Source organism: Mus caroli, unplaced genomic scaffold (genome assembly GCF_978045245.1).
Source record: "Mus caroli unplaced genomic scaffold, Mus_caroli_1 scaffold_17, whole genome shotgun sequence".
NCBI classification, from domain to species: domain Eukaryota; kingdom Metazoa; phylum Chordata; class Mammalia; order Rodentia; family Muridae; genus Mus; species Mus caroli.
In genome coordinates this window covers 42,783,446-42,801,002 of record NW_028227272.1, presented here as the reverse complement: position 1 = coordinate 42,801,002, position 17,557 = coordinate 42,783,446, and the positions used below count along the sequence as shown (strand labels likewise).

Sequence of the window (17,557 nt, the reverse complement as noted above, 5' to 3'; positions counted from 1 at the left end):
TTCCACATCCATGCTGAGACCTGATCGAGCAGTAAGCACATTGCCATGCCAACAGATCCATCTGCCTGTTTTCATTTTCACTATATAGTCCAGGCTCCCCTGTGAAGCCTAGGCTGATGATAAACTCAAGACCCTCCTAACTCTGACTCATTACCTCCTGCCCATGCCAATGTTTTTATTTGGGCACAAATCTTGTTGAAATTGAGGTATTCTACTTAGCATTATCTTGCAAATCTCTCTCGCAGAGATGGCCTACCTATTTATAATCTTGACCAATGCATTTGCTGTCAAATTTCTCTTGGGTACTTTAAAAGTCATCTTTTTTTTAATTTGTTTTTTTTTTTTAATATATTTTATTACGTATTTCCTCAATTACATTTCCAATGCTATCCCAAAAGTCCCCCATACCCTCCCCCCTCTCCCCCATTTCCCTACCCACCCATTCCCTTTTTTTTTTTTTTTTTTTTTTTTTTTTTTGGCCCTGGCGTTCTCCTGTACTGGGGCATATAAAGTTTGTGTGTCCAATGGGCCTCTCTTTCCAGTGATGGCCGACTAGGCCATCTTTTGATACATATGCAGCTAGAGTCAAGAGCTCCGGGGTACTGGTTAGTTCATAATGTTGTACCACCTATAGGGTTGCAGGTCCCTTTAACTCCTTGGGTACTTTCTCCAGCTCCTCCATTGGGAGCCCTGTGATCCATCCACTAGCTGACTGTGAGCATCCACTTCTGTGTTTGCTAGGCCCCGGCATAGTCTCACAAGAGACAGCTATATCAGGGTCCTTTCAGCAAAATCTTGCAAGTGTATGCAATGGTGTCAGCGTTTGGAAGATGATTATGGGATGGATCCCTGGATATGGCAGTCTCTAGATGGTCCATCCTTTCGTCACAGCTCTAATCTTTGTTTCTGTAACTCCTTCCATGGATGTTTTGTTCCCAATTCTAAGAAGGGGTACAGTGACCCCACTTTGGTCTTCATTCTTCTTGAGTTTCATGTGTTTAGCAGATTGTATTACATATCTTGGGTATCCTAAGTTTTGGGCTAATATCCACTTATCAGTGAGTACATATTGTGTGAGTTCCTTTGTGATTGTGTTACCTCACTCAGGATGATGCCGTCCAGGTCCATCCATTTGCCTAGGAATTTCATAAATTCATTCTTTTTAATAGCTGAGTAGTACTCCATTGTGTAAATGTACCACATTTTCTGTATCCATTCCTCTGTTGAGGGGCATCTGGGTTCTTTCCAGCTTCTGGCTATTATAAATAAGGCTGCTATGAACATAGTGGAGCATGTGTCCTTCTTACCGGTTGGAACATCTTCTGGATATATGCCCAGGAGAGGTATTGCTAGATCCTCCGGTAGTTCTATGTCCAATTTTCTAAGGAACCACCAGACTGATTTCCAGAGTGGTTGTACAAGCTTGCAATCCCACCAACAATGGAGGAGTATAGAAGTTGATTCAGTATGATGAGCTGGTATTCATTCAAGTTGTTGAGACCCACTCCGTTTCTTGTATACTGAGCCACTATAATTTATGTCAATATATAGAGATCTTATTCTTATTTACTCTGGCTCCAGAGTACATTTATCTTTTTTTTGGAAGAACATTTTAACGTGGAAAATTCAAACCTACACAAACGTTAAACCCTCACTAAGTGTGATATAGTAACCCAGGCACCTCAGGTCTCGAGTGTTTATAGTCATTACTCTGACTTCATCTGGAGACCCCATTTTCCTTCCGAGTTTAGGTCGTTACAAAGCATGCTCCAAATGCCTAGATTTCCATCCATAAATAATTTGCAGTGTGATTCTGAGCAACATGTCATTGCAGCTTTGAGAAGAGCAATATATCTGATTTCTATGAGGCAGTCAAAATCTGGTTGTTCAGACATTTTTGAAGCCGATGGGGCTTTGCACATAGAATACAAACCATGCACATCCGTTGTCTTTCACTGGCATGTCTCTTGAGTCTTTTACCTAGATTACTTTCTTCTCATGCCTGGATTTTTTTCCCATTAAGAGCAAACACATGTTTTTGTTTTGGACCTTTCTGCCCACTGTACCTTCCCATGTTCTAGAATTAAGTGAATGCATTTGTGTGTTTGTGTGTGTGTGTGTGTGTGTGTGTGTGTGTGTGTTAAGGTTTTGTTGCTGTTACTGTTTTGGTTTTGAGACATCTTACTTTGTAGACCAGGGCTGACCTTGAACTTATGGCCCTTCTGCCTTGACCTTCCTTGCTGGGATTATAGGTATGTGCCACGGAAGATGGTCTGTAGTGTTTTTACTAGAGCATTCGTTTCGGCAAGACTGCTTAGCAGGTAAAACTGCTAGCCTTTAGAAAGTTTTCCTCTGACCTCCACATGCAGGCTGCAGACTGTGCTCCACCCCAACACATCCTGCTTGCATACACAACAGGCAACAATAACAAAAAGAACAGTCCTTTGCTCCTTGTCATTTCTGTCATGAAAGACAGATTTCTAATTTGAATAATCTGGAACTTTAAATTTATTATACGTTTTACTCATCGAACATATTTTATCTCTTCACATATTGCTAAAGATTACTCACTGGTTAAACACACATGTGAGTCTAATTGACGAAACTTACGCCTTGATTATTTAGGTAAAACTTGGGCCTTTGCCAGTGGCACAGAACCTCAGTGACCCGCTGACTCTGCTTTCTCTCCTCCTCCCCCACGACAAAGACTTATCACAGGAAACAGCAGCCAAATTCCTTAGATAGTCCAAAGAATGCTGTAAAGTTCTTGCAGACAAGCATTTTATTGAAGGGACTAACACAAAAACTTAAAAAAAAATCCAGTAATTGACCCTTTAGCCTTTTGACTGTATCTTCTAAGTTCTTAAGAATTCTCTCCAATTCATAAAATAAAACAACTGAGACTAACTAGCTGATCTGAGAAACTGCCTCACTGGAAGTATGGTCATTTGCTCTTGGCTGTGATCACTGTTAGACTCCTCTTGGTACCATCTACAGTGTCTTATGGCAGAGTTTAGGCATCAGTACAAGTGGGCCACTGTAGGGAGTGGCAGCCTGGAGTTGGACACCTATGAGGCAGACTGGAAGGAGCTGAGATGTACTTTTCCTTTGTGTCTGGTGTCTTCTCTCTGCATTCGCCATATCATCTCCTTTATTTTCCACTCCTCCCACTTCTTGTAGAGTCAAGTGTAATCTGTCTTTCTCCCCTTAATAATCATCCTCCCTTTAGATGGCTTTAGAAAATTTGCTAAACGCATGAAACTCAAGAAGAATGAAGACCAAAGTGTGGACACTGTGCACCTTCTTAGAATTGGGAACAAAACACCCAGGGAAGGAGTTACAGAGACAAAGTTCGTAGCTGTGATGAAAGGATGGACCATTTAGAGACTGCCGTATCCAGGGATCCATCCCATAATCAGCTTCTAAATGCTGACACCATTGCATACACTAGCAAGATTTTGCTGAAAGGACCCAAATATAGCTGTCTCTTGTGAGACGATGCCGGGGCCTAGCAAACACAGGAGTGGATGTTCACAGTCAGCTAGTGGATGTATCACAGGGCTCCCAATGGAGAAGCTAGAGAAAGTACCCAAGGAGCTAAAGGGATCTGCAACCCTATTGTTGGAACAACATGATGTACTAACCAGAACCCCGGAGCTCTTGTCTCTAGCTGCATATGTATCGAAAGATGGCCTAGTCGGCCATCACTGGAAAGAGAGGCCCATTGGACTTGCAAACTTTATATGCCCCAATATAGGGGAATGCCAGGGCCAAAAGAATGGGAATGGGTGGGTAGGGAAGTGGGGGGCACTATGGGGGACTTTTGGGATAGCATTGGAAATGTAATTGAGGAAAATATGTAATAAAAATATTAAAAATTAAAAAAAAAGAAAATGGTAAAGTGAAAATATTAAGAAGAAATAAAGGCAAAAGAAAAAAGCAAGAAAGAAACCTTAGAGTAGGGGCCCTGAAACATCACCTGAGGGTTCTGATCCCCGGTAGCCCCAACCTTTCTTCTATGCCCTGCTGTTTATCTCCACAACAGTGGGCTGCTCCAAAAACGCTTTAAGTCTGGCTTCTGAGGCATCATCTCTGTGTGTTACAAGGCTTCTTTATCTTAGGCTGCTGTGGTGATGTGGAGAATGAGTTCTTACATGAATGTGTGTTTGCTGCTGTCTGTTGTAATAGGTACTGTCTTCTGGAGTAAGACAAGACCTTTGTGCAGTCATTACAAATACTTTTCCCCACCCCCAACCCCAACCCCACCCCCACCCCCACACACCCGGAACTGCTTCTCTTGGTGAGTCTTTGTGAGACACAGAAGCCTCTTCTTCAGAGGTTATCCATCTACCTATGTGAGTCTAGTGGTTAATAATTATTTCATCCAACCAGGTAGATCCTTGCGCAAAGAACGTGGTGCAAAGGGAAAGGACTGGCGTCCATTTGTTGAAGAAATAAGAACTACTAACACATTTTCATTTTCATTCTCTGCCCTGGGATATAAAAATCATGACTGGAGAGGAGGAGTTTGAAGAAATAGAGGTTAGGAAGCTAGAACAAGAGAGAAGCAGAGCCTAGTCCAATGGAGACTGGGGCAGTGGGCAGCGCCAGGCTTCAACTATGCAGCAGGCAGCACTAGCAGGAGAAAGGGCCTGGGAGTGTTTGCTGAGGGGAGGGAGCAGTTGCAGATGGCTTGGGGGGGGGCTGGAGGGGCATGTGGAGAGGTAAGGCTTGTTTGCAGAGACAGGGGAGTCTGAGAAGGGTTGAGGGTCAAGAACAATTATTTGTAAAGTAGGAGGGCTTGTTTGCTATAAGGACATGGAGAAGAGCAAAGGTTTAAAGGAGAACAGGGGACTTAGAGTACTTTTGCATTCTGAAAGGGGACTAGGGGAGAGAAGCAAGTGTTTGCTCCTGAGGCTTCTAATTAGCCTTCTCCTGACCAGGGTTTTGATGTCATCAGTAGAAAGACAGGGAGGACTCTGTGTATGTATTGTTCTCCCTTATAAAGCATAGGCCTTGCGGTGAAAATAAATTTTTTTTCAGCTTTTCTCTTCAATCCTCTCAAAGGACCTCCCTCAGGCCCTATCAACTGCCACTGGTTGCCACAGAAATACCCCCACAGAACTCCTGTGAGGAATGGTGTTGCCTCTCAGGGCCTGCTTGACTGGCCCTGAATTCAATTACGTGCCATCAGTACTCTGTAATCCTAACAGCGCCATATTGTAAACATCACTGCAGAGAGTTAAGCCTGCCCATGGACCACCAGCATGCTGGAGAGCCCTAAGTACCAGGCATCAACCACTGTCTGCCACAAAGCACACAGGAACAGTATCCCCCACACCCCAGCCACCCCAGCTCCAGAGCTCTGGCAGGACACAGTATAGGCTCAAGGCACTACATTATGGACACTTTGATATATATCTGTAGACTTTTAAAAGTTGGTTTTCCTAAAGTTGCTTCTGTTCATGAATAGCAGGGCACAATTTCCGCTTTTCTATATTATTTAGGTGCAGTGTTTCTGTGACTAATTCCTGTGGTATCAGGTGACCCCCACAAGTGTCTACACACAGCAAGGTAAAAATATGGGTCATTGCTGGGTCTGGTGGGAATCTTCCAAAGCCACTTACTTGGCTAAAGCCAGGGGGATGATTCCACCTTTCCGCCAGATGTTCAGACCTGTTCTCTAATGCAATGCAGCAAGCACTTTGTTTGAAAAAGCTCGAGTTCTTTGTGCACCTTCATTTGCTGGCAACGATGGTGCACATGGCTCAGTTGATGTCAGAGTCCTTTTGGACGGTTAGGTTTTAAACTAGATGAGCTCCGTTGTCATCTGGTGGGAGTAGAGTAGAACTGAAGAATTGTTTTAAAAATCATTTAAAACACACCACAGAGAAGCAGCTCTCTGAAGAAATGTTTAACAACGTTCCTTTAAACTGCTTGTTGAAGTCATTTTTCTCCTCCGGGGAAAAGGGGCTGTGGTTTTTCTGTAACATCTTTCAAGGGACTCCATCCTGACTGCCTGGAGTTTTCTGATTGACAGTAAGATGAATGCGTGTTTTAGGTGGTAAAATAACAAGAGCCCAGGAAGGATTAAATTTATGGATTGGAAAGTAAATGCAAACGTTTCAACACACATTAACTTCTTTCCTGTTTAAACTTCCCCAAGTTGTCCTTTCTCTCAGATGGGCACCAGATGCACTCCCTGCTGCGCCCAGACCTTCTGAGGCTATGTATAGAAGAGTGCATGAATTCATTCATTCCGTCCTCCAGCTCTGTTTTGCTTTTCCCAATAACACAATGCAAGGATTACGTAGTTTCCCTAGGACCTCTTCTTTGTTCACATAAAATGTTCAGGAAACCCAAAATAAGCACGGCAGTAGCAAATATAAAAGATGGCAGTAAACCCAGGGGTTGCTTCAGCTCCTTTCTTCTGTTTCCTACTTCTTTCTGTTCTCTTACTTATGCTGCCTTGCCCAGCATCCTAGCAGCCTTTCTCTTTTAGCCCAACTCCTCCTTTTCTTTCTGTAAACTCAGTGGTAGTCTCCAATGCATTCTGCCTGCAGTCACATCCTCAACTGGATGTGAGGAATGAGTCATACATTCCCACTTGGGTCTCTACCTCTGCCTCTGCTGCCCTTGCCCACACCCTACTCCCCAGTTCCAGGTGCATTACCAATTACCGTCCTGCAGTTCCAACTCACTTCCTAGTCCTAGGTTTCCTTTCATAGGGTCACACCTCAGCTGTAGAGTGCCCCGGAAATCAGAAAGAAGAGACGTTTCTACAGCTACTGATGCTCTCTTGTTGAGTTAGAAAGACCACCCAGCTAGCTGATTTCCTTTAGTGTTGAGTTGGTATGCAGGACTAAAGGGATACCAAGTTCAGATAAAGAGACACATGTATTCAGCTAGGCGGCAGACACATCTTCAAGGAAAATGAGTGGATTGCATACATGTATCTGATGATAAATCTGTGAAAGTTGTGGATTAGTTACTTTTCATTGCTGTGACGATATACCGGACAAGAATCCACTTAAAGGACAGTTGTGTTTGGCTTGCAGTTTGAGGGTATACAGTCCATCGTTGCAAGAAAAGCATGCTGGTACGAGTGAGAAACTGCTGGTCTCATTTAACTGCAGTTAGCAGGCAGTGAACCAGAAGTGAGGCTGAGAGAGACATCTCAAAACCCTTCCCTTAGTGACCGACTTCCTCTATCACCGAAAGTGTCTACAACCATTCTAAGCAGGGCCACCCCTGGCAACCAAGTGTTCAAACAAATGAGAAACTGACCAAGTTAAAAAAAAAAAAAAAAAAAGGTGTAAGGGCTGGAGAGATGGCTCAGTGGTTAGGAGCACTGACTGCTCTTCTGAAGATTCTGAGTTCAAATCCCAGCAACCACATGTATATAATTTTGAGCCGGGTGTGGTGGCGCACACCTTTAATCCCAGCACTCGGGAGGCAGAGGCAGGCAGATTTCTGAGTTCAAGGCCAGCCTGGTCTACAGTAACTTTTAATGTGAATTTTTTTCATCCCATTGTTACTGCTGTGGGAGAAAGGTAAACACAAGGGGACAAATGATGCTGGGTTCTATGGGGAGCATCAGTGAAATAGCAAGAAGCATCAGATTTAAAATATGGATGAAGGATGGTGATGACTGGGCTTGTTGATAGAAGCAGTGAAAGAGACACAACAGAGGAGGTCATGATGACTCTCCAAATCCTGATCTAAGTGCCTGTAAGAAAACTACTGGCTGTGCACATTATCTGCTCAGTGTGTGTGTGTGTGTGTGTGTGTGTGTGTGTGTGTGTATACATATATATATATATATGCATATGTATATGAAAGTAACTATATTCATTGAATGTTTTTAATGTATATTATGTGAGAATATATTATACTATAAAATATATTTTAAAAGTGGTATTAAATGGTTTCACACTGTTCACTCCTGTGATGAACCATAGCTTTTCCACATATCATTGGGCATTTAAGGTTATTTTTTCTATATTATAAATAACCCTGAAACTCTTTAGGACCCATTTCTTTTATTTTCTCAGTCCTGAAATATTTATGTTGGGAGAACTGGCCAAGACTTATTAAAATTTCAAAATGGCAAACCCACCAGGGACAAAATGAGTTCAGAAAAAGACTAAGGCTAAGTGAGGGTTGTCTTACCTTCACTCTTACAAATGTTGCAAGTGAGACTGATGTGGCTTTCAACTTTGGAACTGGAAATAACTGATGAGGGCATTGTCTTGGGGTAGAGGAGCACTGACCACGGGCCATGAACTGCAGGGCCACAACTCACTGAAATCCAAGTATTGGGCTTAGCTCTGATGATTTGTGTGGATTTCTAAGCTATTGTTTTGAAATATATCATTTTAACAGACATTCAAGTAGAGCTTTGAAAGACAATGAATCCAAGGCAGCATTTCATGGGGGTGGGGAGAGACTGTAGCTCTCTTGAGCAACTCCTAGCACCACCTGGATGTAAAGCAGGGACATTTCCTTGACTCCTGCCTGTAGGGGAGAAACATTTCCATGCTGAGAAGACTGAATTTCCCTGGAGAAACATGATGCTAAGCAAAGAGAATGAAGTCTTCCCTCTATGGTATGAGGATGTGTGTAATTGAAAAATGTTTTAAGGTTTTTTGTTTGTTTGTTTGTTTTCCTATAGAGCGATGGAAGTCAAGGAGATGAATATAAGAAAAAATTCTAGACATAATCTTTTCCACCAATCATTAGTGTCTGAAGTCCCCCAGGGCTGGAGGAAAGTCTTAGCCCTGCATGTACTTACTGAAGTCAAATTATGTATTTCCTTTGTTAATAATATAAAGATAGTTTCTTTCAATATAAGCCTTTTCACTTTCAGGGCTAGTTTTAATTCAAGGAAAATTTCATAGATTAAAATTTTAAGTCAATGTTTGACTCTCAGACCTAAAACCCAAAAATATATATTTATTTTTGAAAAAAAAATACTTATGGAAGATAGAGTCCTACTTTATCCCTCGAGTGATGGGTTAGACTTTGGTAGGTAGACCAGAAGGCACATGGTGGTTTTGTTTGAGAAGAGAGCTCACTACCAAGGACAAGCACAACACATTTTGGATGCCAAGGAATTTGAAGAATAGAATAATTTAGGGCTTTTAAATGTGCCATCTTGACCATGGGACAGCAATCTTGGGAACACCCTTTGATCCAGTGTCTCTTATCTCTTACCTTTTTCTAATGAGCTTTTTGCTGTCCACTTAAGAAGTGAACTTCTATCCCCTCCCTACAAAAGAACCACGCCCTCGCATTCTGGATCAGTGTATAACATAAACTTTCTTCCTCGGTCATGACATGAGTATTGTTTCTTCAAGACTGTTTCTGAGCTGATGATGAGTCTAGCAGAAACATCTAAAGGAAAAACCATTTGGTGGTTCTTTTAGGCACATAGAAGATATTCAGGAAGACAGTCGTTCTCCAGAGACTGAAACACTAGACTAGAAATTCTTCTCTTACATACCAGCCTAATCCTGAGCCATTATTTTACTAGGGATTTGTAAAATATATCCCTGAACAGAAGTCCTTATTTTTCACCTTTTGGTACGCTTTCACGTGTGTTTAAACTAAAACTTTCTCCTTTTCCCCTTTACAGGGTCCAGCCATATTATGGCAGAAGATAGCCACATGCAAAAGCAGCTGGAATTCCAAAATGGCAGCTTAGAGGAAGGAGTTGTGGTACGTTCCCTGGAGAACGAGCCCCAAAACATGATGGAGAGCCTAAGCCCGAGGAAATACTCATCAAGTCTGAAGTTTAAAGCCAACGGGGACTATTCTGGCTCTTATTTAACCCTCTCCCAACCGGTGTCTACCAAGAGAAGCCCTTCTCCAATGGGCACCAGTGTCAGGAGCAGTCCCTCCTTGGCCAAAATCCAGGGAAGCAAACAGTTCTGCGATGGAATTGATAAAACTATTTCCATGAAACCTCCTATTTCTTTCCTCAGTTCTGCAGCCTCTCTTGGCGGCTATCCTCTTGGGAAAGCAGATTTGGATCATTATACTGGTCGAGACAGTGAGAGGTCCACCAGGCTCTCAGAGAAGCCTCCCTATTCCAGATACAGCTCTAGGAATAAATCACATGACAGTGTCTACTTTCTAGGGGGGCTGGAAGGAAGAAAAACCTCTGGCTCGCTCCTGACCATGTGGAATGGAAATTCCTTGAGCGGCACTGGCTCGTCACCCATCAGCAGGTCTGGGGCAGCGAGCATGCCTTCAAGTCCAAAGCAAGTCAGGAAGATGAACCTTCAGGACCACTCGACACTTCAGCCCAGGTTAAGCAGGCACAAGGAGCCGGCCTCTGAAAATGTCAGTGTGAGAACAAGGAAATACTCAGGGAGCAGTCTGAGTAATATGGGTGCCTACAGCCGATCGCTTCCCAGGTTGTATAAAGCCACAGACAACCAGATGTCGCCTCTCAGCCTGCCTCCAAGAAATTCCCTGGGCAATTCCAGACGAGGTCAGTTAGCAGAAAAGGATCTACCTCATAGCCTAGTGGATAGTGACAATTACCTTAACTTTTCTTCTCTAAGCTCAGGGGCTTCACCCTATAAAACCTGTCTGTCAGAGGGAAATCCTTATGTAAGCTCCGCCCTCAGTGTTCCTGCCAGCCCTCGAGTGGCTCGGAAGATGCTCCTGGCCTCCACCTCCTCTGATGACTTTGATAGGGCTTCATACTCAGGGACCAGCCCAAGTCATTCCTTCATTTCTGGAGAGCCAGACCGAGTGCTTGTGGCCAGGAGAAACTTCTCTTGTGGATCAATGGAGCTTGATGACTCTGATCTGGAAAGCCTAAGACAGTCGTCAGAAACTCCGCAGCCGGTCCTTCGAGAACGGAAAAGTAGCATTAGCTCCATCTCGGGACGTGACGACCTGATGGATTATCACCGAAGACAGAGGGAGGAGAGACTCAGGGAGCAGGAGATGGAGCGACTGGTAATCTGACTCTTTTGACTTCACCGTTCCCCTGACTTGCATTCACAGGGCTGGCGACAGACACCGTGGAGTCCATTCCACGTGGAGAGATGGAATTCCCACTGGACCAGCCGCAGTCCCTCCGACTTCTTGCTCTCTGTCTTATATAACTCTTTCTTATCTATTTTTTCAGACATGTTTGGGCATTTTGAAACTTCCAGAGCTCACTAGTCCCAGAGCCTTGTGTTTATTTAGTTGTTCTGCAGAGTTCTAGAGTCCTTTTTCTCTTCTCTTCGCTACCTTACCATTATTTTTCCCCCCTTTCTTTCATGTGCTGCGGATTGCACCCAAGGGCTTGTACAACCACTAGAAATCCTGGGAAAAGCTAATGTCTAGTGCATTTTGCTGAATTTCTTCTATTTTATGGGCTTTCTTTTAAGAACAGGAGGGGATGGTGGTGTTATTTACATCATTAGTTCGATGGTATATACTTAAGACAGGCAGTCGGTGAGATAATAAGGCAAGAATTTGTCAGTACAGCAAGTCATCTGGAAAGCCAAGCGTTGCCTCAATCTCCGTGGTACTCAGTTTTCCCCACACAGTTCACATAATGCCAAACTCCCATCAGCTGTGCCTCTGACTTCACACAGCACCATCAAACTCCAAAAACAAAATACCTTGAGTTCATTCTATTTTTTTCCAGTCTAAAACCCGTTTCTGCTTAATGTAAAGAACTAATTGGACATAAAAGAACAATGATGGAAGAATAAATTCCTCAACAGCCCTGTTGATGAAGGAAAACATTCAAAGGCAATTTTCCACTCCCTTTTTAGTGGGTTTTTATTTCAGAATGAGTACATGTCAGAGGTTGGTTTTGCTCCGCTGGTGATTAATGGTCTCCTTAATGAGAAAAGCTATAGGGTGGCAAAGCTGCTTTCTAAAAGTGTAAAGATTATCAGAGGTATTTTAATTGCTTTTAAAAAAAAGTATGTTGGAATAAGATTTCTCAATCGTGGAAAAATTGATGAGTGCCTATAGTACAATAAAATTTATATTATATGGATAGAAACCATCTATACTATGCAACACCTGTTTGACAGTTCAGAAGAAGAACATATCATTCAACGTTTTGGTTAGTTTATCCCATTCCTAACTAAAAGTACTGGATAAAAACATGTATGTATTAAATATTACCTTAGGTAATTAAATATTCACTGTGCATATCAGTTAGCAGTCCAGCATTATATTCCCTTTGTTGTTATAAATTATCATTATTCATTTTTATAAAAAAAAAACATTGTGTCTAGGCTTGATCCATTGACATAATTCAGGAGGTAATTCAGTTAGCAAACAGACATTTTATATCTGGGCAGTAAACAGTCCTACATTGTGCTAAACAACTATTACTAATGAAGTCAGATAATTAACTTTGATAATTTATTAGAAAATCTAGAAGAGCCTTTCCTGTGGGTTCTCTCATCCTAGCGATCTTCCTTTAGTCTACACAATGGGTCTTGTATCAATCACGAGAATGGAAAACCTGTCAGGAACCTCATATGCTTTGAGTTTCATCTTTACCATATGGAAGTGTTGGTGGATTTCTCTGTCCTCCAAATTCTCCAAATCTAAGACTCCTGACAGTCCCAGTAGTGTCTTTCCTTGTTGCTTGCAAGGCTGAGATGCTATGAACCATGAGCAAGGTCAACTTCTTGGGAAGCCTTGATGATGTTGTTAGGAATATACTTGAAATCCCTTATCCTTAATAATGGCTCATATTGTATAAAATTAGGCTTATCCTATCACAAGTGATCACGTTGAATGATCTTTCTATTACTTTTACTAACTGTCCAATGTAGACAGTTTATGAAGAGGCAAGGTCTTCTTGGCTTGCAGTTTTGTATTCAGATGCCCCAATGTTTCTGAGCAATGCATCCTGGCAGGGAACACATGGTAGAGCAAAACTGTCCACCTCCTGGCCACGACATGATGGAAAGAAGAAGATACCAGGGCCCCACAATCCTCTTTAAGGATACACAACCAACAACTAGACCTTCTCACACTAGGTTTTAGTTCTGAATGTCCACCAGTCCCAGTAGCTTTAAATACATGGCCATTGGGATGTCATTGTATATTAAAGGGGGAAAAATTAGGTCATTCAAAAATGGTAAAATTTTGTCTTTTTTAAATATAAAAGATATATCCCCATTAGCATTAAGCTTGAAAATTGCTTTTATGTGGTATTAAATCTCTGCTCCGAAGACATTTACATAGAACACACTTTTTATTGCCCTTGATAAACATGAACTGAAATGCTTCAGAATTGGTCTCATTGCAATGCAGGCAGCTGAATTTGAGTTTTATACCAATAGTGTGTTTATCATCTTTTATATTGAAAAACCCCACTTTATGAGTAGGTCATAAAAGTGTTTCAACTTTGAGCTGGAGAAATGGCTTAGTGAGTAAGCGAGCCTGTTCTGTAAGCATGAGAAAGTAAGTTCAAATCTCCACACCCGTGTAAAAGGCTAGACATAATCTTTGTATGCAGTAACCCCCAGCATTGGGAGACAGGGACAGGTGTTTGAGAACTCCCTAACCACCCCGTTGAATCGAAAAGCATCCAATTCAATGAGAGATGTCATTTCAAGTCAATGAGACAGAAGACCACTGAAGAGGATTCTCTGACTTCCTATACACTCATTTGTATTCAACAACTCATATCATAAACAAATATTAGATGTTTGCTTAAGACTGAAGACTAAAGTCTCAGAAGTTGATTTTGTTTCCTTAGAATATGAGAAATGTTGAATTTATTTAAATGTCCTTTAATCTCTATAAACCAGTCTGAAGAGCAGGCCCCTGGACTCTAATATACTGTTGTCCTTGAGAGACAGAAAAATGTTTCCCTTGTACACAGTGAGGTTATTTTTTCTTTGAGGACTTAGCAAGAATTCTATTTCTTCAACTATAGTCCTCAAGACTTCAAAACACAATGCATCTCCTTTAAGGATCAGTGTTCTTTTATTTGACACAAAAATATATTTCCTCATTGGATACGAGCAAATTTACAAATAACAACTGCAAAGACATACTCTGCCATCTCTCAGTTTTGTCTAAGGCTGCATTCCAGTTGTAGCAACAATAAATCAATGGCCAGAATAAAAACCAGCAGCATGGACACTGCCACCACTGATGGGGACAGCTAGTAGCTAGGCACAAACCTAGCTGGTCCCCTATCAAATTTATCAGAAACAAAAGCAATAATCCAGAACCAGGGAAAGAAACACTGTACTGACAGGGAAGGCGATAACTTACTGGCATTTTTTATTTATTCAAGGAGCCAAGGAAAGATGACCTGGCCTGCCAGCTGATGCAATGAGCTCTATGGGCATTGAGGGGCAGTTAACTCCCAGAGTGAGCCTACTTGAACACTGTGGTTTCAGAGATCAAACAAACTCTTATATGACTGTAGGGTGGGTAGATATTAAAGAGTTATTTAACCCATCTATGTGGAAACCATGCATCAGAATTCAGAGTCACAGTTATAATATCTAGTATTTTAAACATCGTTGTGTTTTGTTTTAAAATGTCTTCAATTTTTTATAAAAACCCAAGATAATTAAAGTTATTATTAAAGATAAGACCTCAATTATAAACCTCTAAGGGCCTATTAGTGAAATGTAATCACTTAGAGTCTATATTTAGTAGCCAACTGCCATGGTATTTGAGGGTTTGATTTTAACATTTTTTCTTTTGTCTTTTTTATTCTTAGCTGCCAATTCATTTTTGGTCATTATGCCTATCCTTTTCTATACCTTCCTTCCCCTCCTATGTGACCATCAGAAACAAGGTATCAGGCTTTGATTAAACTCTTTTGACTCATGAGCATGTGGGGTCTTGGGATGATGCTGTTCTAACCTTGTGTGTACCTGTGAGTGTGTGGAGCTTGAACCGACCATTTAGGCTGGCTAGTAGGCACTTCAATTTTCTCATTCTGAGCTGTGTTCCAAGGAGGGCTAGGATGCTGACTGACTAATAAGATATTCTACGAGCTAGAGAAACCACTATAAAGTAAACATGTTCCATCCATTTGATACCTGCATATTTCCCAGTAATCCAAATGAAGTGATAGTTCCCTTATGGTCCTGGTATTTTTGAAAAAGAGAAAGTTAAACATTTAAACTTGACTCTGTCTCAAGTGTATTTGGCAACGTTGCCAAAAACATCTGCATTCTATTGTGGAGAACCGAGGATTCCACAAATTGCACTGTGGCAATGCAGTATTTTCCTTTGGGCTGATGGTAGTCATTTGCAAAGCCTTGGCAAACAGGATTGTTGCGGTTCAGAGCTGCTTAGGGCCACAGTTGATACTTAGTTCCTAAACATATTGTAATACAAGCCTGCTCTCATGAAACACACCATGAAATCAGCTTTTCTGGAATTATTTTTTTCACATAGTCTAGGAGACACCTAGAGGCTAAGGTTAGTTGTTTGGAAGCCACATATCAATATTTCCATGACACCGTAGAGCGTAGTCATGTGACATGTCTGAATCAATATTTCATCAATATTTCCATGACACTGTAGAGCGTAGTCATGTGACATGTCTGAATCAGCAATCCCTTGATATTTGGAAGGCATTTTATGATTATAGTGCCTCTTAAACCACTCTACAATGAAAGAATTTTAATTTGTAAGTATCTAGGATTGTGTTTGTCTGGTTCACTACTGCAGATTGACCACACAGTCTGATAACTGGAGTACTGGAGGTACCACATACCTTGTATAATTTTTTGGGTTTTTTTTTTTCCTGAGGTTTTGATTGGTTTTTTGTTTGTTTGTTTTTATAGAGAGTAAAGGTTTTTTTATGTCCAATTTTGACATCCATTCTAGTTTTCCTCATTCTGTAGCTGTTGGTTGCACCCTTGGTCACTAGACAATGTGAGTTCTATTTCCATTTGGAAAAAGAAAACTGAAAAGGGTTATTTTTTTCTTATTTTGGAAATCTTGTGGTATTCCATAATAGAATTCTTGGAGGAACAGAATTATCAGAATGTGTGTGTGTGTGTGTGTGTGCCTATCTATCATCTATCTATCTATCTATCTATCTATCTATCTATCTATCTATCAATCTATCTATCATCATCATCTATGTAGAGAGATGTTATATAATCTTAAACACTTATTTATTATATTGGCTTATATGACTGAAGGCTATATAGTCCCATCATGGACTTCTGCATGCTGCTGAGTGAGAGAAACTGGTAGCCTCTCAATTCAAGGAGCGGGAAGCCTCAGAACAAGGGACACTAATGATGATCTCCAGTCTGAGGATGAGGGCCTGGAAGCTCTCCTGTAAAGTTGTCTGGTGTGAGCTCCTGTTGAAAGGCTGAAGAAGCTGGGATCTGATATCTGTGGGTGATGACAACAGCAAAAGATGCTCTCGCCCAGGAAGAGCTGAGCCTAACCGACTGGCTTCTTCCTTCTTTAGCTGTTTGTCCCACTGGGGCCCCAAGCCTTTTAGAAGGTGCTATCAATATTCATTGAGAAAATTTACCCTGCAGTTGTCCCATATGCCAGAAATCTCTAGCAATGCCCACAGAGGTACAGCCAGACATGCTGCTAAATCTAGATGTCTGTCATTTCAGTCAAGTTGACAATCAAAATGAGCCATTGTGAATTATTTTCTTTGTTGTCGTTTTGTTTTTTTGTGTTGGTGGTTTTCTTCATTGTTGTTGCTTGTTGGTGAGTTTTATTGGCTTTGTTTGTTTGAATCAGAATTGGTGCTTTTCAGAGTCTTATGAGAACTGAGGCTCTGGGTACCAGTGGGTTTCAGACTCTTGTTTATGTACTGTTGAACAGACCATAAACCTGATGGTTCCAAAATGAAATAACAGTGTAAATCAACACATATGAGAAATGTTTTATGTCATTCATTTGCTTGTTTTCCAATATCCAAATGCAGATCACATTTCAAGGATCAGAGAGATTATGGTTAATATTATTCAGTTTTGTCATGAAAACAAAGTTCTATAGGGATCCAAAACTGGTGAGCACAGGGCGGGTGGGGAAGGTGGGGAGGAAGGTCAAAGACACATTACATGTCAGTGTGTTGTCGTCTCTTTTTGTTCCTGCTCTTTTGTGTGCTTGTCACCCCAGTCCCTGCCAAACAGCTTAAAGCATCTAAAACCTTGGTGCCAGAGCTGGGGCAAATTAAATTTGGCAACATTTCTTGGTTGGATAGGAAAAGGTGTAACATTCAATGCTAAGGGAATAGTCATTTTTATTTAATTGTGGTATTAACCTTTTAAAATCTTACCAAGAAGGTCATTGAAACACAAAAGCAGGCTTAAGTATGGAAGATGATTGTGTCCTTCCAGTCACCCCCCCCCCCCAGTCTCCTTCCTGACATGGCTCTTCCGCTTGCTACATCCTGACCATGCTTTTAGTATTTAAAAATGTTTGGGCTGCTGGGAAGTGAGCCAGGAGTTGGTCTATGAAATAAATAAACTCAGTGGCCCAGGTTAATTTTAAAGATGGCTGCCTTTTTGTATTCTGAGATAGAATAGTGATTATTAGATTTCCTCTTAAGGTCCAGACTGAGTGT

The 17,557-nt window shown here is 41.5% G+C and overlaps 1 protein-coding gene across 6 annotated transcripts in view; it reads left to right on the top strand.

Moving 5' to 3' along the window:
* Window positions 1-17,557, top strand: part of Phldb2 (pleckstrin homology like domain family B member 2) — a 212,616-nt gene that overhangs the window by 125,544 nt on the left and 69,515 nt on the right. For all 6 annotated transcript variants that reach the window (XM_085832517.1, XM_085832521.1, XM_085832518.1 and 3 more), the window contains one exon: window positions 9,638-10,974. In XM_085832517.1, the coding sequence (XP_085688643.1) occupies window positions 9,638-10,974 (1,337 nt within the window). The remainder of the gene's footprint in view (window positions 1-9,637; window positions 10,975-17,557) is intronic.